This window comes from Rhagoletis zephyria, unplaced genomic scaffold (genome assembly GCF_001687245.7).
Source record: "Rhagoletis zephyria isolate East Lansing unplaced genomic scaffold, Rhagoletis_zephyria_1.1 Rzeph_scaffold_00093, whole genome shotgun sequence".
Lineage (NCBI taxonomy): Eukaryota > Metazoa > Arthropoda > Insecta > Diptera > Tephritidae > Rhagoletis > Rhagoletis zephyria.
In genome coordinates this window covers 404705-429521 of record NW_016157177.1, presented here as the reverse complement: position 1 = coordinate 429521, position 24817 = coordinate 404705, and the positions used below count along the sequence as shown (strand labels likewise).

The following is a 24817-nucleotide window of genomic DNA, read 5'->3' as shown; positions in this document are numbered from 1 at the left end:
AATATGCATTTTTTTGAATTTTTTGGATACATTAGAACGAATGCTGATTACATATTAAATAGTAGATGAATCTAAAACTTATAAGGAATATATTACATTATTTATCACGCATGTAATGCATTACTACTTTTCCCACTGGGTGGTAGACTATTAGTATTTTGTAAGCAAGCGCTTGTCCGTTAGGTGCGTGGTGTCGAAAAAGGCCATAACGACTATAACGCGCCTAGCTGCATACATACATATATACGTACATATTTCTGTATAGTAGTATGTTGTTTGCATATGTATACAGCGTGCATATGTATGCTTTTAGCCACCATAATAGTAAAGTAAACATTTTCGTTTTGGCACTACCCAGAAGGAGTTATGAAATAATCATTAGCTGATCATCGAACGCATCTGGAATGAGTGAAGGAGGGGGCGTAGAGTGGTAGTAGTTGCTGTAGGCAGTTGGCTGATTGTATACACAAGTGTTAATGTATTGATAGATGTACTTACACTGCCGGCAGAAAGTATTGGCACAGCAAATTTTTCACAATATATGCAACAATTTTTTTCTAATACTTTTCCGCCAACTTTTATAATATAATTCCTAAACTTTGTGCAAAACTCACGAAAATTCAGCAAATTTTAATGCAAATTTTAAAATTTTAGTCAGATTTTTTAGAATTTTTTTGAGAATGCAGTTTTGCAGCCCATTAAATTCTAAAAATTTTAAAAATGCAAGTTCGGAGTTAGTCAAAAATCGTATTGCTTTTTGAGAATTTTTTTGTTGAAAAAATTTAAAGAATGAAAAAATTTTACTGCGTGAAAAAAGATTTCCAAAAATTAACGGTAATTCCTAGCTACCTAAAACTTGTACTTTATTATAACAAAATTTTGCAACAAATCTGCATACTCGAAAAAATTCCAAAAAATCTGATTTAAAAGTTGAAAATTTGCAAGAAAATTTGCTAAATTGAGTTTTGCACAATGTTTAGGAATTATATTTTTATGTTTTTTGTTGTAGAATGAACCATTTTTTTATAAAAAAATTGTGCAAAATTATTAGAAAAAAAATTGTTACATATATTGTGAAAAATTTGCTGTGCCAATACTTTTTGCCGGCAGTGTATGCATTTTTATTTGCAATTTGGCAACTGCGTAGTGAAGCTTATAAAAGCTATTGCTGAATTCGAATTTGGAAACATGTTTGTTTTTTTTTTTTTTTGTTTTGGAGAAGTGGGAAATGATTGTAGTTACGATAAAATTGATAGTAATATTATTGTGTTGTAGACACTTTTGCCAGACATTACAGCAGGTTGTTAAATAATAAGCGTTTAGCACGTAGCGCCATCTCCTTTTATGCTCATCGTTTCGCAAGCCATTCGATGCGTGCATGTAGCGATCCTAAATTTTTGTATGACGCAACAAACAAGCCGAGATAATAATAAAGGCAAATTTTAGTGATGATATTAGTTTTTCGCACGCTAGTAAAATACATATGTATTTATGTGCAAATAAGCATACATACACCCAAACACCTACTATTTGTGGGTATGTACATACAGATGTAATAATATTTACATTAGGTGTGCAATCGCGAGGCTATTACTAATGCGAAGAAATTTTGAAAAACCAATAATCTCCTCTCACGCTTACCAGTTTATTGCATTATCTACCATTACCCATGTGAATAGGAATATGTGAATGTATTTACATTCACTTGAATGCGTGAAGTCGAAAGTGAATATCTGGATGAATTGAAAATTAATTGGGCAACGACGCACAGTGGTATGAGAGTGGCAGACAGCCCAAGTTTCGAAATGTCTCGACATAGCCAACTAAGTAGTTGGCTAGCTCAAAATACTTTTCCAGAATGCCCTACTTCAAAATTTGGCTGAAGAACGCCCTATCTCAGCTGCCGATTCAAAAACTCCCTATCTCATCACACTTTCAATACACTTCGAAGTGATATAGGGCCTTTTTGAACTGAATTCTGAGATAGGGCGTTCTTCAACCAAATTCTGAGGTAGGGTGTTCTTCAATAAAATTCTGCAATAGGGCGTTCTTGAAAAGTTTTTTGAGATAGGGCATTTTTGAATTGGCTGCCGAGATAGGTTGATCTTCCACTCAGCAGACGATATGCTCTTCGCTTTCATCAGCCAGAATATCTGAGAAGTTTGTGAAGGTAGTATTTTACGTTTTAATGACTTTCGAATGAACTCTGTGCTCTGCCCACAAGTCTGTTAAATTGATTACTAAAATACCCGACACAATTGTAATTAGTAAATTCATTAGTGAGAAAAATATGTAGACTAAACAATTTTTCTACGCTTGAGCTTATTTCAAGTTTTATAAGAATGTAACTTCTTCACAGTAAGAGCACCTTCTCTATTCAAAAATGCTTAACAATAAAAAAATAATAATAAAAATTTCCCTACTTCGTACATTCCCAAGAAATGACATTTGCTACGCATTTTTCCATGAAACGCCACTAATTCGAGTACTTATGCACAGCAAAGTCTCACCTTCAATTCTGTTGAAAATAAATGAGACGCGAGCTTTCTAAAAATTTCACTTTTGAACTTGAAACCTTATAGTAAACATGGGGCACCTACTGGGCTGCATTTGAAGCGTTTTGTTTTTGTTGTTTTTATTTAGGTTTTATTGTTTTTTCTCATACATACTTATATGTATGTATAATTACACTTATTCATGGTTATTGTCTTTTTTCTTTATTTTGTGCTTGTCATCGCTTTTGTTTCAGCGTCTTTCACAATCCGAAGTTTTTTTATTTTTATTTTATAATATTTTTTTTTTTTTGCTTGCCGGTCGCATTGTGCAGGTTTCAAGTTGCGCTCAGTCGCCAGCAAGTCGCTGCAATGGACAAACAAAATAAAAATAATACACAAATTTGCACTTCAAAATGCTGTAAAAAAGAAATTGATCTTGAAATTGTAGTAAATGTGACACTCAAATGAGGGTCAAATTCAGAAAATTGTTTGCATATTTTCTTTTTACAAACTGCTTAATAAAATGGGTGAAAAAAACTTGCTGAAAATGTGCTGTAAAGAATTTTACGTATATATTTTTAAATGCTGATTTTTAAACGCAGCAACTATTTTTATTTAATTAGTAGCTTTGTTGCTTTTTTTCTTCTATTCTATTTTTTCAGCAGTTTTTATTTTTAATCTCTTACACACATACTCGTATACAAACTTGCAATCAACTTTCTAAATCTATAAGCAAAGCAGCTTATTTTTACTATTATTTGAGTAGCTTTAGTAGAAGAATCACCAAAGTAAAACCAGTAAATTTGTTAAAGCTCCATAAAAATAAAGTTCATTGCGTTTATAACTGAATCACATTTTATATGTATTTTTATATTTCAATAGCTTGCTTCTTTCAACTTTGCAACTGCATATCCTATTCACATAATTCGGCAATTCTCCACTCTTTCAAGTCCTTTCATTAATTTTATACATTTGCATTTAATCTTTATCTTTCAGGCTTACAAGCGCCAATCGAATTCGGTGAAAATTGCAAAAATCACTGCATTCACCATTATTGTGTCCTCGTTCATATTGGGCGCTTTCATTTTGGCCTCATCATACTTGCAGGCCAAGGCCTCATGCGATCAGGTGCAGGCTCTCGACTCTGTATTGGAGAAGGAATTGATGTTGGAAACGCTGCAGCAAGTGAACAAAGTGAGTACTACTACACGTTAATGAAATGAGGCCATGAGTGCCGGAGGAGCCTACACTCTAAAAAAAATTTTTGTAGATTTCCTACCTAAAAGGTAGGTTACTGATTTCCTACCTTATTATTCGCGAAATTACATGCTCGATTATTCAACGAAAGTTGTTTAAATTTCGGACTTGTTAGAGTGTAATACAGCTGCTGTGGTGTATGTAAATTTACTACGAAAGTGTGTACAAGCTACAAAATGCACATCTGCTGTTTGATTTCACCCGTAGAATTGTGTAAAGCTGCTAACAAAAAGGATTTTTTCACAGCGTTTTATGTTCCCAATCATATTATAGCCAAACTATTTGAACATACATACTTGTTGACATTACAATGCCACTTTAGTAAATAAAATTCAATGGACTATAGAACTGCATACTCCAAATCTTTCTAAGAAATCTTTTAAAAGAACTTGCAATTTGTTTTGGATTTTTGGATTTTGTTTTAAATGTTGCACAAAGTTTGAAACTTTTTTTGTTAAAGAATAAACAAGGTACGTGTGGTAGGCCACGAGTTGCGGCCCGTTGTGATACCAGAATTAAGAGTTTTCACTCCCACTTGCCGAACCATTTTGAATCCTTGACGAAGCTTGCCAGGCTCCTAGGGTTTAAATCTTCCAATTTTTCAAGTTCAATAAAGAAAGGATATCCCATAAAGCGCCATCTGCTCCTCGCTAATGCCGGACAGTTACAGAGAAGGTTTACCTATAAAGGCAGTGGCCGGTTAGATCACTAATTGTTTGAGATACAACCTCCATCTTTAGAGAATATAAGCTTCGAGACCTTTTTCGATCCCACCTAGGCCAAGATCGCCTTGAAATTCGACTGGTCGTAGTTTGCATCCATCTCTCGCTCGCGCGAGTATAGATAGATTCTCTTAAAAGCTGCTTGCAATTGGCGAAGGACATACCAATGCGTTCTTTACCCGGAATAATCTGCTTCGTCGTACTTCCAAATGAGATTTAGACTATTCTGCTTAGCCTTCTCTTGCAGAGATCGGCGGTAGTCCAGAACAATTTTTTACTTAATTGTGATGGAACTAACAGCTTTAATTGCTGCCTGGCTGTCACTAAAGCTGAACACTCTTTACCTTTTGAAACAGTACAAAATTCGTCTATAGCCTCCTTTATAGCCGAGCAGTTTTTATAAAAAAAATAACTCAAATTAATTTGTAAAAAATAAAAAAATCGTCATTATGTTGGGCAGTATATTATGAGTTTCAATGCTTTGAAAAAATTTAAGTCGCTTGCTTTTAATTTTCCGCTTAATTTTAAGCCTTTGTTCGAATTATTTTCGAAAACTTAAAATTTTTTGTATACATATATTAAAACAAAATTATCGAAAAAAAAATCTGATAATAGTCTGAGTTAATTAATTAGCCTTTTGTTTTTACAAAAATATTAAGACTGTCATTTCATTCTTTGAAATTCTTCTTTCCAAGCAAGTCGCAAATGTAGCATTTTCAACATCCTGTATACATATATATGTATCTCATTTAATGCAAATTAGCAGATTTTTAATTCAATTTTTTCCATGCCTGTTGTTGGTGACTTCTATTCAGATATTTATCGTTCTAGAAATACTACATACTTACATGTGTATTATTCACTTATCTCAATGAAAAATTTAAATGAATAGTAAAATTCAGTTAGCTATCTAATTGTTAATTGCAAATCTTCCAAACACGAATTGAATATTAAAATGTGCATTGAAAAGAATGAAGCTCATCACATTGCCTAGAATGGAGTGATTTGTTTTTTTTTTTATTATTTATATACTTTATACATACATACATATGTTTCTAAAAGCGATATATGCATATAAAAACTAAATAAAGATGAATTTCATTTTCAATTTCAATTTCAATTTTACTTTATAGGCAAGGAATTCCAAAACATGCCATACAAATGCACACATGTGTATTTATGTATATGTACATTAAACTAATTTATATTTTTTTTTCGTTGCAAAATGCCACGATGCTATACATATTTGAAAGTCTATAAAGTAAAAATATTTCGTATCACTTAAATTACTGTACCACCAATTTGCTTACGTAAAACTTACTTAAAATCGTAAGCAACAAAATTGCTTCAGGCAAACGCCGGCAATTTATCCCACCGTGGCAGTTGATAGAAGAAAATGGCGCCACTACTTGATCCACTCCTGGTGATCCAGATTTATGCCACAACTCCACATTTTCGATTGTCGCTTGGCTTAGCGGATATATTTTAGATAGCTTTCTAATATTCAAGTTTTGAGCGGCTAAAAATTCGCATTGATTTTTAATAATTTATATTTTTCTCGCGCATATTCTTTCACAAAAATTTCATGTTTATATGGAAAAAAGTGCAAAACGCTGTCAACTATAAAAAATTATTAAAAGTCAATGCGAATTTTTAGCCGCTCAAAACTTGCACTTATTCTACTAGAATTTTATAAGCTTGTTAACTGCAAATTTCTAAAAATTCTCGTTAAAAAGCTCGAAATTTAGATACAAATTTGTGGAATTTTTCTAAGACCTGTGTTAAGTTTGAAAGTGTGATTTTTGCAGTTTTTGTTAAAGCATGAACCATATTTAAAAAAAAAGTATAAAAAAAATCTTAGCTGGAAAAACATTGTAAATATTAAAAACGAACCGCCATTCATCCATTTTTGACCGCCACTGTAGATAATAGAACTGAAAGAACAACACTGGCGAAGCATCACAGCATCTTACCAAGCTAAAAGCAGACTGAGGAGGTACAAGGTAGAGGCTTCTTATTAACTTGGCTAAAGATAAACTAAGGATTATCATATGTATCGGAATCTGGTCAAATGATCTCCGCCGCTTTTGCTCTCTGCTATTTCTTGAATCTGAGTCTGTTTCAAAAACACGAAATAAGGGTATCGGTTCAATGTGTCCAAAGGCTAAGCATATAGACTTCCTACCTTCAGTCTTCTAGGATTAGACGAATTGCTATGATGGAAAATAGCGTACACAATAAATCCGTTATATTCTTCAAGCCAGTTTTCCGTGCGAGGTGTCTTTTTTATCACAGAAATGCAGTCCAAGAGCGAGCTTTTTTCCTGTTTTTTTCTTGCTATAACTGCTCATGCATACATATGTAAGCACGCTTGACTGCTTGATTTCTTATTGGGAACATGAAAATCAAAAATAAAACAACATTTTCCCACTTCATAAATTTACCAATCCGAAGTCAACCACACAAAGATTTCTAAATTTTAATAAATTGTATCAAATGCCCACATAAAACATAAAGTCCCACCCATGTAAACTGCGCAATAGCGTCTATGCAATTTGTATTAAATTCGCCACAAAACTAGTACAAACTGGCTGGTTAAACTAGAAAATAATTCGCGTTGCTAATTTCAATGCGCTGTAATGTGGTTAAAGTGGAAAATTGAAAATATAATGGAAAAGATGAAAACGAAAGCGAAATAAATTGCAATCAGTAGTAGAAAAATTCCCATAATTTTGTGTAAATAATAATGTTGAGGTCTGAGGTGTGTGAGGCAGCGCGTAAGTGTACCGCCGGCAGCAGGTACCAGGCACCAGGCACCAGTCGTCAGACACCAAAGCAAGCAATGCCAAATGCCAGTTAGCAGGCACGATGCAGGCGCAACCAGCACCAGGTGAATACTCTGAATACTCGAGCGGTAGCCAGTTTGTTTGTAGTTACGGGCAGATATGACAACCACCCATTAAGTTGCTGATGTGGATGATGGCGATCATGATGCTGTTGATGATTGTGATTGTGAGTAAATCACACACGCCAGCTTGCTTGATACATATGTACACCTTTGTGACAACTATTTTATTTTTTTTTTCAAATACACAAATTTTTAATCGAATAAAATTTAAGTGCAGTTACACGCCGCTTTTTTCTCATTTAATAAATAAATATGTATGTAAGTGCTGTTGGCAAACCTTGTGGCATGTTGAAGTGAAAGCAATTTACTTGTACAGTGAAATGTTGCAATAAATTGCAAACGCTACCAAAAATGGCAAAAACCACACAACTAAATAGTAAATACGCAATTGCAATGTAAGAAGAAGGAAAAAAACATGTTACATGGTACACAAAGGTACAGATGTAATATTATGCATATGCACACACAAATAAGTTTTGATGCTGTTTATACTAGGGTGCATCAACAAAAAAAAAATGTTGCTGTTCTTCCACCGAAAATATAAATTTTATTATATTTTAAGACTTCCGCAAAATATTTTGGGAACATTTTAAGATTTACGTTAGTTGGACCGATTTGAAAATAGCCACAAAAATTTCACTATTTTAATCCCGTTGATAAAATGTTCATACATTTTTATGTGAACCTTTTAAGCTTTAACCCTTCTATCATCTGAGTTGATTTAAAAAAAAAATTTAATTCTTTTTATTTATAAAAAAAAAAAAAAAAATTTTGCAGGAAATGAAAATTACTGTGTCTAGCTAACGCTAATCTTAATATTATTCCTAAGTATTTTGGCGGAGGTCCTAACATATAATCAGTTTTATAATCCCATGGAAAGACAGTACCGATTATTTTTTTTTTGATGGAGAGTGATGCACCCTAATGTATACATACAAAGCAGAAAATATATATGTACATTATACACCGTTACAAAATGCAGAAATCATTTTTTTCGAAGCAACATTGCACATGTTTATGAATGTGCATTAGGACGGCTCACAAAAAAGTTGTTAACTCTTAAGAAAAACAGGTTATGTGTTTATGGCTACCTCTAAAATAATTTGGGTCGATTTGATGTCATTCAGGAGCTAGAGAGCGTTGAAAATTCTTATGAAAATCGTTTAATGTTTTTAATGTTATGACACTGTTTAAAGCCCATTTTTAAATGGGCACTTAAATATCTGTATTGGAGCTTTTACAAATTGCCCCAAAAATTTCATAACAAATAAATGACAATGTGCATTAATGACAATTAATGATTAGAAACAGTGGTCAAATGTTTATGCTATTTTCAAGTTTATTCGCTCAAAGTTTAAAACTTTGTGCAAAATTCTCGAAAATTCACCAAATTCAAAAAATGTTTGCAATTTTTATATCGCGTAAACCAGTTCGAAAAAGTAGTCTCGAGAAAATTGTCACTCTCACTTCTGACTACTCTAACTTCTTAAGCAATTTGAATTCCATAGTAGGGAAGCGCTGCAAATATTTTCCAGACTATATAGAATTTTTTAAGCGGAAAAATTTTATTAGTTTTTTATTTTATTTTTTTTAATATGGTGTAACCGCAAGAATGACGCAAAACTAATTGATCCGAAGTATTCGGTTTGAAATTATAAAATCTATCAAATTTTATAACTCGCTTGTTGAAGTAGAACGGATTTTTTTTTTGCATGGAACGAAAGGCAGCATAATAAATGTATGTACATATATGTATGTACAGACATACGAAATACATATACTATATGGCTGTAATTCGGCGTCTTTGTATGTGTGTGCGCAAATGCCAAAGCAACAGCCACAAATGCCAGAGATCAAACGAAACACTAGCCGAGCATGTAGCGTACAAGCAGTTAGCCACAAATTGAACTGCATTGAACCGAGGCGTTACATGCATGGAGCGCTGTAATATGGTTACATAGATAGGTATTAACGTGCATATATAACTATGTATAGTATTTTGGTATCTACATACATACATATACTATACATAGATATATATAAATACATATGTACATATGAAAGTATGTTTCGAGTGCATATTGTATAACATTGTATAGTATGTATATATGTATTTGTATATTAATACATAGCAAGAGCATAAACGTCAAAGCAGCAAACATATGCATGCAAGTCTACGCCTTTATGGATGCATATACAGTGACTCAAACAAGTGTTCACTTGTTGTTTTTCTTTTAAATACTCACAATGTTTTTTAAGTTAAACATCTTTTGTAATGCTTCTATAATATTGTATAAAAATATTGTCCGTGCATTAACCAAAAACATATTCATACATACATATGTATTTACATAAATCAAAGTTTCGAACTTTCGTAAAAATTTCGTACACTTTAGTTTGAGTTTTTTAGAAAGCTTTTTATATTTTTTTGCTGCCGGTCTTTTGGGACTGTTAATTTTTTTTATACTTTTTTTCGAACGGTCTTGCGCATTTTATTCTGTAAGAAATTCATGTTTATATGGAACAAAGTGCAAAGTGCCGCCAGCAAAAAAAAACATAAAAAATTTAAATCAACGTTATATTTTAGCCGCTTGAAACATATACTTTATTACTAAATTTTGTGAGGTATGAAGGGCCTTACCGCAAAAAAATATCTAAAAAGTCAAACTTAAAGTTTCGAAATTTTGATGAAAATTTGTTAAAGTTTTCTACATTTTGTATAAAGTTTGAAACTTTGATTTATATGGTTTTCGTGAATATGTGAACTCTTGTTTGAGTCACTGTATTTTTTATTATGCCATTATGGCACTCAGCGATATTCACTATGTATGTTAGAAGTCTCCAGTATTACATATGTACATGCATCGTATGTATACAAAAACATATCTCAAATTTGCACAATAACAATTTACAACACAATCAACATGGATAAATACACACACACACACACACATTTGTATTAGCTCATATACGATTTTAATGAAATTGTTAGCGTAACATCTGTTCGCTGTATTAGCAATAAAGCCGCTGTGAGTTGCTCGCTTAAGTCTTTCGATTGAATTCACATACATACGACATACAAGTACATACTACATACTACCTACTTGTGTCAAAAGCAAAAGTTTCAACAAAGCGTGTCGAGAAATATTGTTAGTGATTTATACACAGTCAAATATTTTTGGGGGTATTAATGTGCTTATATACATACTTGTTCATATGTACCAATACTATTTTTGCTGCGCCATGATTATGTAAGATTTTTGTGCTGTAGCAAATAGTAAGCTGTTGCTTAGAAAATTGGTGTTATGTCGAAGTAAGATATGTTTTTAAAATTGGGAATATAAATACGTATGTACGTGTGTGTAATGCCCAGTCGACAAAATTTGAATAAAAGAGGCCTTCTGGGAGCGTTTATTTCTTACCGTTTGCAACTGTCCACAGCTTCTAGCCTTTTGGCGTTGATATAGTAAGCGTCCGGCCAGATTTTCCACGATCGACTGCTAAAAATAGGTATAGATTTAATTTCGAAATCAGTGAGACAAAATAAATTCTAACACCCAAATTTATGAAAAATAAAGAAAAATTTAACTGCTTTATAAGTAGAAAATTTAAATGAAAATGTCGGCAGTATGCAGAAGAAAAAGAAAATAATTTTTACTACACTCAGAAAGCTAAATTTATTTCTCTCAACACATGATTCGGTAACTGTAACCAAATAATGTAACTGTAATCAAATGATGTGTTGAGAAAAACATATTTAGTTGCCGTAACTAAACTCTTTTCTCAGTGTACGCATCACAGACGATGAAATTGTGGGTAGGGCCAAGGCATATTAAACTGGTAGTATCAGCAGAGCAGCTATTTTGATTTTTTTTTCAAATGTTTTGGTCTCTAAGCTTTCAATAATTTTTTATTTTTTTTTCAAAAAAAATCTTTAAAAAAAAAACGCTTGAAAACCGGGCGCTGGCACGTTTGCTTTAACTCACGAGCATAAACGCTGGTTATTGGGCCCTGCAGAGAATGTATTCATGCTGCTGGAATGAAAGAAAGAAAATTCAATTTTTTTATTTTAATTTTTTTTTATACTTCACATCGCTCACTATGATATTTCAAAACCGTAGACTTTTTTTTTAACACTTTAGATACCAGAAGCAATCACAAAATATACGTAAATGTTCTTTTTGTTGTAATGGTAATGGTAATGGGTCATAAATGTACGTAGGTCTCTATTAAAAATACATTATATATGTACATATCGAATTATTGTCTTCAGTATAAAGTAAAACTAGCGGGCAATTATTTTGTAATAAAACTTTAACCATTTAACGCCTCCCATGATGGGGTCTATTCGACCCATTTCGGTAGAAATTCATTAAATTGCAAATTGTTCATCAATCCTAAATATTTGATTGCCATCGATAAAGTTGAAAATACATGACATAGCGCTGATTGGCTTTTAGCTATGTACATCTGTATATCGTAGTATCTCTAATGAGCTTTATATTTTAGATTAAATTTGCGATACATATTTATAATTATAATTTGCCAATTTCGCTTGTCTATTTTGTATTGCATACAAATTTTGATTCGTACTTAGCTATGTACATATGTACATACTTACTCAATACATACTTACGTGTTGAATATTTAAATGAGAAATGACGTAACCACTCGCTCGAAATTGCGGACGATTGTACATGGGAAGCGTGCCAGAGTTAAGTGCTGACATATTTTTTTTTTTTTGTTTTTTGGAATACACCTATAAATATGTATATATGTTTACTTATACTACAGATACATATGCATTTTATGTACACGAAGCTTCCTTTAATTCTTCAAAGGTATTTATGTATACTCGTACATGTGGATGTGTATGTCTATATTATTTATGCAGCAAAACCCATAACTAACTAGTAGCTAAGTAGTGCTGCTGTAGTGATTTTAATTAATTAATATTGCAATTTTTCAAATAAGTATTCTACCGTAGGTAGAAAAAAAAACTTCGCATTATTTTCTAATTTTTATTTTTTTTTAGGATAAGCCTTTTTTGTTTAAATATTTTTAATTAGAATTGCATGTGGTGGCTGTGGGAGAGAGTTGGTAGAATATTTAATTGCGAACCGTTTTTTCCAACTGTACATCAGAAACAACCTCGATTTTTGGGTCATTATATTTTGTGGCAACGAATCTTGCTACTCTTTCAACTTCTCTTAATTGCCGGCATACTTCGAAGGATTAAACATTTTGCTTTCCAAAGTACACCACTTTCTAAATCTTTGCTTATTGGCAGCTTATTTGCTTTGGCAGATTGTCTTACACTCAGCAAGTCTTCGTCATGGAAAATCCAGTGGTCATTTGTAGGTTCAGCTGAAGTTTGTTGATTGATGAAGGAAGTTTTCTAAATGGTTTTGATTATTTTTTAGATGATCTGTTTAATGATCATTGCTAACAGATTACTAACAAAAAGCTTTTGCATTCATTATGAAGATGTACATGTAAGCATTTTTTAATAATATTTCTATATCAGAATATTCAGATATACTCAATTCTTTGTATACATTTTTGTATAAGTCAACCTCATACACACTCCTACTACATATTTCCTTTGCCTGCGTTTAGTTATCGCAAGAAATATAACTTGTTTAGTACATATTTCATCACTCATATGGCCTTGAATCACAAAAAATTCAAGGTTGAACGCTTCACTGAACTCCATTTTGGATTAGTTGTCAGTCATTTTAGTCTAACACTAAAAATATTTATGAATGTACGTACTTATTTATTTTAGGTACACATATGTATTTAAAAATGTGAACAACTACGCTTTAACATATAAATAATAAACAAACAAAAAAAAACGAGTAAGTACTCAGCGTGCGAAAAAGTGATTTTCTGACATTCCTTGTCATGATTTCGGTTAAAATCACGTGCGTCTAATTTACATTAGTATGTATTTATATTTACTTTTTGCTAAACAGGAAGTCTTCAGTGCAAAGTAAATAAATAAGCACTAAAATTAGAATTTTGTCAATTAACCACGTTGGTATGCTAAAAGCCATTAAAAACCAAATAAAGCACGATGTTAGGGACTTATCATTGCCTAATTTAAAAGACATTCCAGTATATAAGCGAACTTATATCATTTTCACTAAACGCATTTCCTTCCACTGGAAAAGGCTTTGAGTGTTGAAGCTTTGACTTAACTTCAAAAATTTAATTGCAAAAATGCTTTAGATCACCTAGTTCAGGGCTGGCAAACCAAAGGCACGCGAGCCATTGATGACACGCAACGAAATAGTTTCGGACCCAATTCCTCAATTCCTAGTAGTAGTTACTACCTAATCGCAACAGTTTCTTTCTTCGTTTAAATTATATACGTTCAGTGCTAGATCTATTCACACCCCACAATAATGCTGATAAGTGTTAAAAAAAAAATCCACAAAAGAGATTCGATTATTGAGTTCCAGTACATCATTCATCAACAAGCATTGTGTGAAAAGCATGGTTTCGCCATCCTTACCGGTTAGCACGTGAGGTACACTGATTCATTTAAGAGACGCTTAATTCGTTCTTTTAAGTTTTTTTGTACGATTTGTGTGCCAATTAATGTCCCCAAGAACGGTGATAAGTCATCATTTCTTGTTGGCACGTCATGGCTACATTGAATATTTCTTTGGAAATAATGGCACGTATATGTATAAAGGTTCGCCGGCCCTGCCCTACTTCAACAAGTTCATGATTTATTTACATACTTACATATATATATAAAAAAAAGTTTTACAAAGGTGTTTTAAGCGAATTTCCAAGTGGTAGCATTAATTTTGGTTACCTCAAGTTTTCTTCCTCTGGTAAGTAATAACCATCACCAACAAACAGTTTTAATGAACCGAAAGTCCGTATATTTCAATGAGTTAAAGCGCAATATTTTTGTAAATGGAAATTAGAAAAAAAAATGTTAATTAGTACTAAATCGTGCATTATTTTTAATAAATCTCTAAGAATTTGTACTACGGAAAAGTATACTTTATTCTTTTAACCCCATAATTTTCAGTTTTTTATTTATTTTTGTTGATTAATTTCTGATGTAAAATCATTATTGTAACCAAAAGTTACCAAATCAGCCTCCTTTCGAACGTTTTGTACAAATTAGCGCTGAGTATTCACCTGAAAATGTGCCGTTCATACAAGGCACCCAAATTAAGTGAACGCACTTATTAGCAGCTACACTCTAATTAGGCAAACAGGTAGCGAAATCTGCAACGAAGTTTTCAGATCTCCTTCGTCCCTATACATACAAGTACATTAGGCCATACCAGAAAAAATAAAATCGGCCGAACGTAGGCGTCGCCTTTTTACATTTTTCTTCATATCTCTGGCATTTAGAGTCGCATTTTAAACCAAATATATATAAATGTTTTTGTGTCGAGGAGAAAATTTTTTTATTCCAAAGTTCATTGACCTTAAGCACACCGTTCTGGTACTTACCCACCAGATCTCGGTTTCTACAAAACTAACGTACAACCCTAATGTCAGTAGATGAAAGCTCGCTAAACATCATTAAACCTTTGCTAAGGAGTTTTTGATTATTCCAGAAAAATCTTTTTTTATTGCCGAATGTAGGTTTAGCCAAAAAAAGTTCTTTTCGAAATTGCCTGCAAAAAATAATTTTTTCTTTGCTTGTAAGGTGGTATGGTCTAACATACATACATACACTTAAATAAACTCGTACTTATACTATACAAACCATACATATTTGCTCACATACATATTTTTTAAATTTTTACTCAATTGTTGATGTCAAAAGACGTTCAGTATTTCACATGTGTTTAAAATATTTGCGCACATATTAAATTTGCTTTATTTAAAGTTTCATTTTTCCTCGAATTGTGAAATGATACACAAAGCTCATAAACAAAATACTTATTTGCATATTCAAAATTTTTACGATAAAGATGCTGTTTAAAAAGGGGTTACAATTCAAAGAAATGAGACGAAACGAATGTTTGGTGTACATATGTAAATGAGTATATGTGTAACAATGGTGTCGTACTGTGGACATAAATTACTGAAAACTTCATACTAAAAAAAAATCAAAATTTATGAGACTGAGCTGTTTGCACTAACTTGTTTTGCACATCACACATGTGTACATGAAGAATACGTTTATCTGTTTTAGTGGTAAAAATGAACTCATTACTCATTTTTCTTGCAGTATGGCGAAATATATTAACAAGGTCTTTACCATACTTGATACCTTTCTGTTTTTTTAATAGCCCAACCTTAAACAAAATACTTGTACCTACAATTTAGCATTTTACAAGAAATGGTTAATATCTACGTAGAAGATTACAAATTTCTTAATTTTTTATGAAGAAAATGCAATTAAAAATGTAGTATCGAGAGTTTCAATCGTTATCTTCATTACGTTATTATATTATCTTCGAAGCTTCAAATATTTACATACATATACCGATTTATTAAATATATAATATTTTTTAATAAAAGTCTAGCTAGTTGTACAATAAACAACATATAAATCCAGATTGCAAATTTCGTACAAAAATTATAAAAATTCAACAAATTTTTCCCAAAATTTAAAAATTTTTAATCAGAATTTTTAGAAAATTGTTTGGTATGCAGTCTTATAGCCCATTCAAGTGGTTACAAAATACAATAAATATGGAAAATGCAACACTGATTTTGAATACGAATTCATATTAACTTAAATGCCGGCGTTAAAGTTAGATTCAAATAATTGGTATGATTCAACAGCAGGAAAATATCATACGCTATAGGGATCGGAAATTTTTAAAAATTTATAACATTAGCTTTGCCTCCGCAGATGAAAAATGCCAATTATTCTAAAAAATAATACCAAGTTTAGACATCACTAATTCTAGTACACTTTCCATGTGATTCTTGGACCATAAAAAATAACTATGTACATACGTTGGTTATAAAATTGGGTTTGAACAGGCCAATTGTAATCCATTGGATGTAAAGGTACGTTCACACAGGAAGTGGGCCGAGCAGAGCGAAGCTTTCAAATTAATGTAGCTATATGAAAGTGCTCATAAAGCAAGCCTTTTTTGAAGCGTTTTGGAGATGAAAGCAAATCATTTTTTGATAAAAAATGTTGTTTCAGCCTCTTGACGATGATGTGAATAAAAAATCTAAATAATTAAATGAAAATGTATTTTGAAGGAAAACTATTGCAGCAAAATGGACAAATATTTTAGCCGTTTTTCATTGAAGGTAAATTTTGTGATAAAAGCTCCACACCTATTCGTCCAGTGTGAACACCAGCGGCTTCCCATCGTTCCAATTTGCTTTTCTCGGCGCCGCTCGGCTTTCTGTGTGAACGCACCCTAAGACTCAAGAAAAAATTTATGGTGAGGAGAAAACTGGAGTTTATTTACTTTTACTTAACAGAAACATGCACGCTGAAGGAATCTATGTATTTACCATTTTCAGTACATCTTAGTAAGGAAACAACACCTTAGGCTGGTAGTAAATTCTTTGCTCTGTCTATGTGCTACCTATAGTCTAGATATTTTAGGTCATTACAGTCAGCCCATACTTTGACGTCTAATAGCTGTGTCAAATAATTAGCCTAGGACTATAACTAGGCACGCGAAAAATTATTTTTCCGACATTTTGATATTTGGTTCGACGAATTAGTTTTGTCTTTCTTTAGCTATTTACAAAATTTGTCATACGGTTTTGTGAAAATGGAAAAATACTGTGTTGAATTAGATAATCTAGATTAAGGCCATCAATGAGGGTAGCCGTCATCCATGTAATTAGTTAAATCAAGCACTCACAGAATTAGTAAAGCCATACTTGTGTGGAAATAGTTTCTCAGAGCAAGGAAGTTCTTATATAATTCTACAATATCACTCCACATTACCAATGCATGAATTACGAATTAATGAATTGCAGCTTGCCTATTAGCTCCAATACAATTCTAAGGGTAGAAAGTGCAGCAAGGTCTCTAGGGTTTTTGCTCGCACAGACGGTAAAGACTCTTTGTTAATGAACCACACCACTCTGAATATACTTTTAAGCTTTTTCCGGATTGTAGACTTGTCCAGGAACGGCCAAGGGACCACAATTCTATACCTAGAACAAAATGGGATATGGCTAAAGATGCCCAAATCGATAAGTCTGATTTAATTATTAAAATTTTTCGAAAGGTAGTTTCTGTTTAATAAGCTTTTTCTGCCTGTAAATTTTTTCCCAGTGCCTCTATATTTCATCTGCAGTCGTTTTTTGGACAAACAAATATTTTTAGAGGGTAAGCGATTAAAAATATATCTTTTTTATTAAGTATCTTACAAATTATGGCCCCTTAATATAGAGTCTTGAAGTATAGCGTAACCTCATTGAGTAATCTTTAGTCCGCAAACAAAGACATATTATTTAAATCTATTAAATCTCATCTTGAAAAAGAGATTTAATTTATTACAAACACATACGTATGTCGGTGCCTTGTCTAGCAGTCAGTTTGTAGCGATCTTGAACTCTTGCAGCAAGCCGATCAGCGATCACCTTCTACGCAAGTAACCTCAATTGTAAAGCGCTTACAGCATAAGCTGTAGACATGCTAACATATACATACATGCATGCATAAACTAGCAAAACACGCATTACAAAACTGTTAATTTGTAAACTAATTGCGATGTTGCTTGCTTAAGTAAAAAACGAACAACCATCAGCCTCATCGCAAATGTATGCAAGATGATATCGTTGCCATGATGACAGTGGTAGTGCTTGCTGTACATTATATTCGCAGGTAATGAACCAAATACATGATTAACCCAAAAACAAACTAAACGCAAAAAAAAACAATTACCTAGAGCAATTATATATATTTTCGGCAATTAGAATTTTTTATGTACATCCTAAACTCTTTTTAATACATTTTTTATGTGCGGAGCTACATATGTACAAGCAGGTATGTCATTTATGTCTAAACTAATGTATATATACATAAGTGCATGTGCGTGTAATGATAGCCAGCACGTAGATTTTGTCGTAATTGCCGACTATTTTTAATGGCAGTCAGCAATTTTGTAATTAAGAATAATTGTGGTCTTTTAAAATGCAGACACACATACATATGTACATATGTAGTTATGTATTACATGCATACTAATATACATATGTAAATATCTATATTTATGTTCTTTATATAAACAGTCAGCGTCAAAAATTTGAATACCCAGACGTTTTGATGACTTTAATTATTTATATTTTCCATACCAAATTTTTCTTATTTTCTTATAAAAATATAGTTCATTCAACAGCAAACACCAATTTTTTTAATTTCATATAGAACTCGGAAACTCGGGAAAATTCAAGAAATATCAAAAAATTGTCATCAAAACTTTCAACTTTTCAACTCGATTTCTTAGAAAAATTTTGAGTATGCAGTTTTGTAGCCCATTAAATTTCAGAAAAATAAGATGCAAGTTCCAAGTCTCTAAAAATTACCGTTCATTTTTTAGAAAATAGATTTTGTTCATGTGCTATATGGAAGAAAATGTGCAACACCCTTGACAAAAAGAAAAAATCTTAAAAATCAACGGTAAGTTTTAGAGACTTGAAACTTGCACTTTATTATACTAAAATTTATTATATTCCAAATTTTTCTTAGAATTCGAATTGAAAAGTTGAAAATTTTGTTGAAAATATTTTGATATTTATAGAATTTTCCCGATTTTCTAAAAAATCGAAAAGAAGAGTTGAAAATTTTGACGAAAATTTGTTGTATATCTTGTATTTTCCAGAGTTGTGCATGAAATTAAAAAAATTGATTTTGCTGGTGTTTGAACTACATTTAGTTCTATAAGTTCAAATGTAACTTAACATCATTTTTTTACCGAAAACTAGTTGCAAATAAGATGCGTTAATTTATTTAAAAATACTAATACATTTTTGATTTTTGATTGACGTTGGTTTATATCCACGTGATCGCATTATTTTGATCCCGTTGATAAAATTTTTAAAAATTTTCATACAGACCTTTTAAGCTTAAACTCTGCTATTCTAAAGTGATCTTTTGAAAAACATGTTTTCTTGAAACTAATTTTATTTATGAAAAACTCGATTTTTGGTGGTATTTTCAAATCGGTGTAGCTGGCGTAAGTCATAATATTTTCCTGAAATATTTTGGTGGAACTCCCAAAATATAATATATTTTATAAATCCGATGGAAAAACAGTAGCGCCTTGCTTTATATGAAGAGTGATGCACCCTAATGTACATGCATAGATATGCTCATTTAAATCTACAAATATATACATTCACTGCTCAGTAAGCGCACGAACAAAACAGATGTGTTTGTGGCAATATTACAAATTACATACATACATATGCACAAATGTACGTTTATTTTTTATTTGCTTTATTGTAGATCGATGTCAATAACTTTGGAAAACAAAGTGCACAACTTAGAAAATTTATGTTATCGCAGTTCTATAATATCAGTGGTCATTTATCTGGCAGTCCAGGTACCGGCTGACAGTCGGGTTAATGTTTAATTATATACATACATACATACGTACTGCGTATAATTGCTTTTAAGTTTGCTTTTATTTTCATTTATTTTTCATTTTTGTGTTTTTGCTTGTTGCTATAATTAACTTGTACATTAACCTGATCTGTATTTCCTTTTTTTAATCGTTGCTTGCACGTCGTACTTTAATCACGTATAAATTGTTTTTTGTTTTTTTTTGTGTGTTTTGTTAATACAATGAGCAGCTAAGTAGGTTAGGGTTAATCTGCAATTGAGTTCAGTCGTTTTTTTTTTCCTACCAATGAGTACATTTTATACAAACATATGTACGTATGTAATTTAGCATACATACGAGTATGTATGTATTTATATTTTTTGTTGCAGTAATTTTTACGGAAAAAAGTTCAGTAACTTCACTTAATTGTTATTACGTTTAAAATCAGTAAGCTCATACTTTGTAGTGAATTGGTGCATAAGCCAAAAATTAAAACTTGATTTTTCATTTTTTTTTCACCTTCGTGTCAGTTGATTAACTGGTTTCATTTACATTTGCAAGTTCTCAGCTTAAGTCTTCCGTGTTGGTTCGCTGCGACAGTGGATATATGTACATACATACATACATATACATATATGTTTGTATGTAAATAATATATGTACATATATGTAAATATGTATATTTATGCATGAGTGAATTTTCATTTCAATCGAATATGATGGACGCATTACTTTTTTATCTGGAAAGTTATTCAAGGCTTCGATGCGAAACGGCTTCCTATGCAACATTGAAATGGATATAGATGTAATTACAAATAATTTCATTAGTGAGATTAATCAAACATCGAAAAGTTGTTGCAAATGTCGCATTTGTTGCAAAATTTGACACCTTGCGATACAGCTGATTATTTTTGTATGAAAACTTTCTAGTGACAAAATTGTGTTTTTGCCATTTTAATACGAGCTGGCAGTCATTGCAAAGTCAAAGTCGCGAAACACATGCTCTTTTATTGCCCTCGAATACTTAAAAAAAATATATATATATCAATTAAGGCTGCTTCGAAATATAATTGCAAAAATTTTTCTTTTTCGCTTATGCGCGGAATTTTGAAAATAATTGACATTCGCAATGCGGAGTTGCGTTAAGGTCGTTCACAGAATTTTGTTAGCAACTTTGCCATTTTGCCGAAAATATCACTTTGCGGCGTTTCATTAATCGCAATATTATTTTTAAATTTTGCCCAATAAGAAATGCTTTATCATAGACTCATTCGCATTTTTGCCAATTTTGATATTAATATCGATATACATACTTATATATTTATATATATGCCTTAAAAACTTATTTGCCAAAATCGTGATCGATTTAATATTATTCGATATATCTCGATGCGAATATCGTAATTTCTATTGCCTGTTGATTCTTTGACGCTTTATATATCTATCATTCTTATCAAATATTCACAGCATTGTACTCTCTAACGATTCCGAAATATATCGATTTATCGAAAATAAATTTAATGATGCCGATAACATTATTACTATCGATATACACATACACTAGGCAGAATATGTTTCCGTATAGTGTTTTTTTTTAATATTTGCAATGTTTTTCGTAATAAATTTTTTTCGTTAATTTGTAATAGAAATATAGTTCATTCTGCATCAAATTGCATATGTATTAATGATTCAAACTTTTTACAAAATTCAAGTAAATTCGACAAATTTTCACCAAAATTTTCAACTTTTAAACAATTTTTTTTTTGAGTATGCAGTTTTGTAGTTCACTCAACTTCAGTATAATAAAGTACAAGTTTTAAGCAGCTATAAACTACCGTTGATTTTTGGGATTTTTTTTTTTTTGCTGATGATGTTCCTCATTTTCTTCATATACCGATGCGTGAGAATTTTTTTTTTGGTACGAGAAAAAATACCGAAGAGCTTCAGCAAAAAAATTCGCAAAAATCAACGGAAGTTTATGGCTACTTAAAACTTGTACTTTACTATACTAAAATTGAGTCAACTACAAAACTGCATACTCAAAAAATCTAAAAACATGTCTAAACCCTACTTTCAACCTCGATACATCGAACCTTGATCGAGTTAAAAACTCACTATATCAAAGCTTTTCTGAGTCCCTTGAAAAAACCTCGTTATTGCGAAATTTTCCATACAAAAATGCTTCATAGATATAACGACGAAATTTCGGGCATGAAAACCTTCGGAATATATAATTACGGTTATTGACAACTCAAAAGCTTCTACATAGTGAATTATGAATATGTTGACGACTAGAGTCATGTTAGCAAAAGCCCCTATATTTACGAAGTATCGACTCAAAAGCCCCTCTTCTTCTTCTTATTGGACGCGTAACCGCCTAAGCGATTTTGGCCGAGTTCTCGTTCTCTTCTGTGACAACTGACGCCAATTGGAAATTCGAAGTGAAGCCAAGTCCTTCTCCACAAGTCCGAGTTTTTTTTTTAATTTTGCATTTCTTTAAGTTTTCGTACTCTTACTTTCCTTCTGGTAAGATTGCGATCGCGAGGTAGACGAAATTATCACTCATTTTATAACTACTGAACTGAATGCAGTTTTATTGTGGAACGAGGAAAAGGAGTATCTATAATCTATATACGAGAATCTAACACGAATATCTATTTTTCTTTCATTCCCCAAAAACACTTTTCACGTAAAGTTAAAACTTTTGCCTTTCACATATCTACAATCGACATAGTTTATTAATAAATAATTTTTTACTTGCATAATTCAACATCTTATTTTGCATGTTTTCCTTTCTCCTCTTCAAAAGTGCACTTGCATCGTTCGTGGTGTTATGGCCATTTCCTGATATAACTTTTATTATTATTTTTATTCATATTTTATTTCCATTCATTGCATAATTTTTTCTTTGCATATTTCTTCATTTAATAGAAGGTCGCAGTGTTTATCACTTTCCTCTTTTCGTTTACTTATACATATTGCCTACTTACATCACTTAATTATTGTTTTTGTTTTTGTTTTAAATATGCGCATTCATTAAGCTTATTTATTTTCCTAATTTATAATGAATAAATTCAAATATTTCTTCTCTATATTTACAGAAAAAATATGTGCATAAGTATGTAAATAAATACATTTGTCTAATACACATACATATGTATGTACATATATACAAATTTATGAATGTGTGACTTTTTCATTGGCTTAAGACAATTTCATCGCAATCGCATAAAATTATCTTGATTTGTTTGCATGCGTTTTAAGATTAAAGTAGTCGATGGTTGTTGATGATTTTATTGCGCAGTAGATCATGTGATCGACTGGAATATTCCATCGAATCATTTATTACTGCCGCTAGCAATTTGAGTGAGAATGTACAAATAATTAAAAGTTATTATATGCATAATATAAATATTTATGAATAAAACGGATAATTCAATATTTGTTATTTATATTCTTTCTTCTATTTATAATTTCTATTAAAAATATTTTTGGGTAAATTTTAGAGGAAAATGCATTGAATAGGGGCAAAGTTGTAAGAATCAAATAAACATGCATAGCATGAAATATGTACATATGTATTATTTGAGACCCTTTACGGCAAATATTACAAATTAAAATAAAAATATATTGGTTGAATTGCATTGAACAGAAAGCAAAGAAGCTCTACAGCATAGCGAATGGATTAATTAATTTCTGTTGGAGCGGTGGTTATTAGCAGTGTTGCCGTTGTGCGACTAACGGGACAATTTGACCCTTTTTAAGCGCCAATACATTTTGACCCGACTGTTTTAAAAATTTTGATTTTTTGACACTTTTCCAAAATTATGTGCGACTTTGGCCCCTTTTCTGAGATTTTTTTTAGGAAATGTTATCAGAACCATGCTATTAAAAAATATTTCCTCATATAAGTATGAAGAAATGCATCACTTAAAACTTTCAAAGGAAATGCAACTCTTCTCCTTGCAGCAACTAGATTGTATGCTTTCGTGCGAAGACGCCTTTGAACGGCAAATGGTTTTAATGAGAAGCTTTTTTCCACGCCAGAAACACGGTCGATGGTTTGCCGTTAGCTGTCAAAGGCCGACCGCTATCAAAAGAAACTTCTTTTGGATGTTGCTCAGACCAGTGATCGAACCCTGAATCTACCGAGTGGCAGTGTGCAACTCTAACCACTCCACCACGGCGACCACTGAGCGCAAAGGCATTTCTTAAGCGTTCCAGACCCAGTACGGCATTGATTGTAATTGCAATGCAGATGAGCTCGCTGGTCTCAGTACTACACTGAAAAAAGAGTTTGGTTAGGTCAACTGAATGTTTGGAATTTTTTGTTTTATCACCTATTTGATTAAAAGATGATTAAGACAAGCATATTGCCTACGATTTGGGCCTAATTCATACTAAAACTAACAGAAACGGGCTAAAAATATTTAAAAAAAAATTACTTAAAAATCATGGAGGTGCTAAACAGTAAAGATGAGTGAAGGAACTTCTTTATAAGTGCACCATCTTTTGGTGTAATTACAAAACTGAAGTATATTGGAGATCTATCATCAATCTATCAATCTATCAAAGTGCCTTTTGGAATGACTGAGATTTTTAATTTAAAAAATGACGATCTATTTATGTTCCCAAATTCATTTTTACAAAACCATATTCAATAAAAATGATTAAAAAAGATGGAGTCTCCAAAGGACTTAGAAGTTATGAATTTTTGAATTTACACTAAATAAAAAAGAACAAATTTTCAGTACGCCTGATAAAGCGAATTTATAAAAGTTCGGGTGGCCATATTTTGATCATATATTTGTTTGTACATATGTATATTGTTTCTTAATAACGAAATTGCGGAACGGATATGATTTAAGATCTTTACAGTTTTCGGCCGAAGGCAAGAAAACTAAAAATCATGTCATAGTAG

General features: G+C 31.8%; 1 protein-coding gene across 2 annotated transcripts in view; it reads left to right on the top strand.

Annotated features, from left to right (window-relative positions):
* Window positions 1–24817, top strand: part of Msr-110 (DUF3736 domain-containing protein Msr-110) — a 52863-nt gene that overhangs the window by 22880 nt on the left and 5166 nt on the right. For both annotated transcript variants that reach the window (XM_017631650.1, XM_017631640.1), the window contains one exon: window positions 3492–3689. In XM_017631650.1, coding sequence (XP_017487139.1) covers window positions 3492–3689 — 198 coding nt within the window. The remainder of the gene's footprint in view (window positions 1–3491; window positions 3690–24817) is intronic.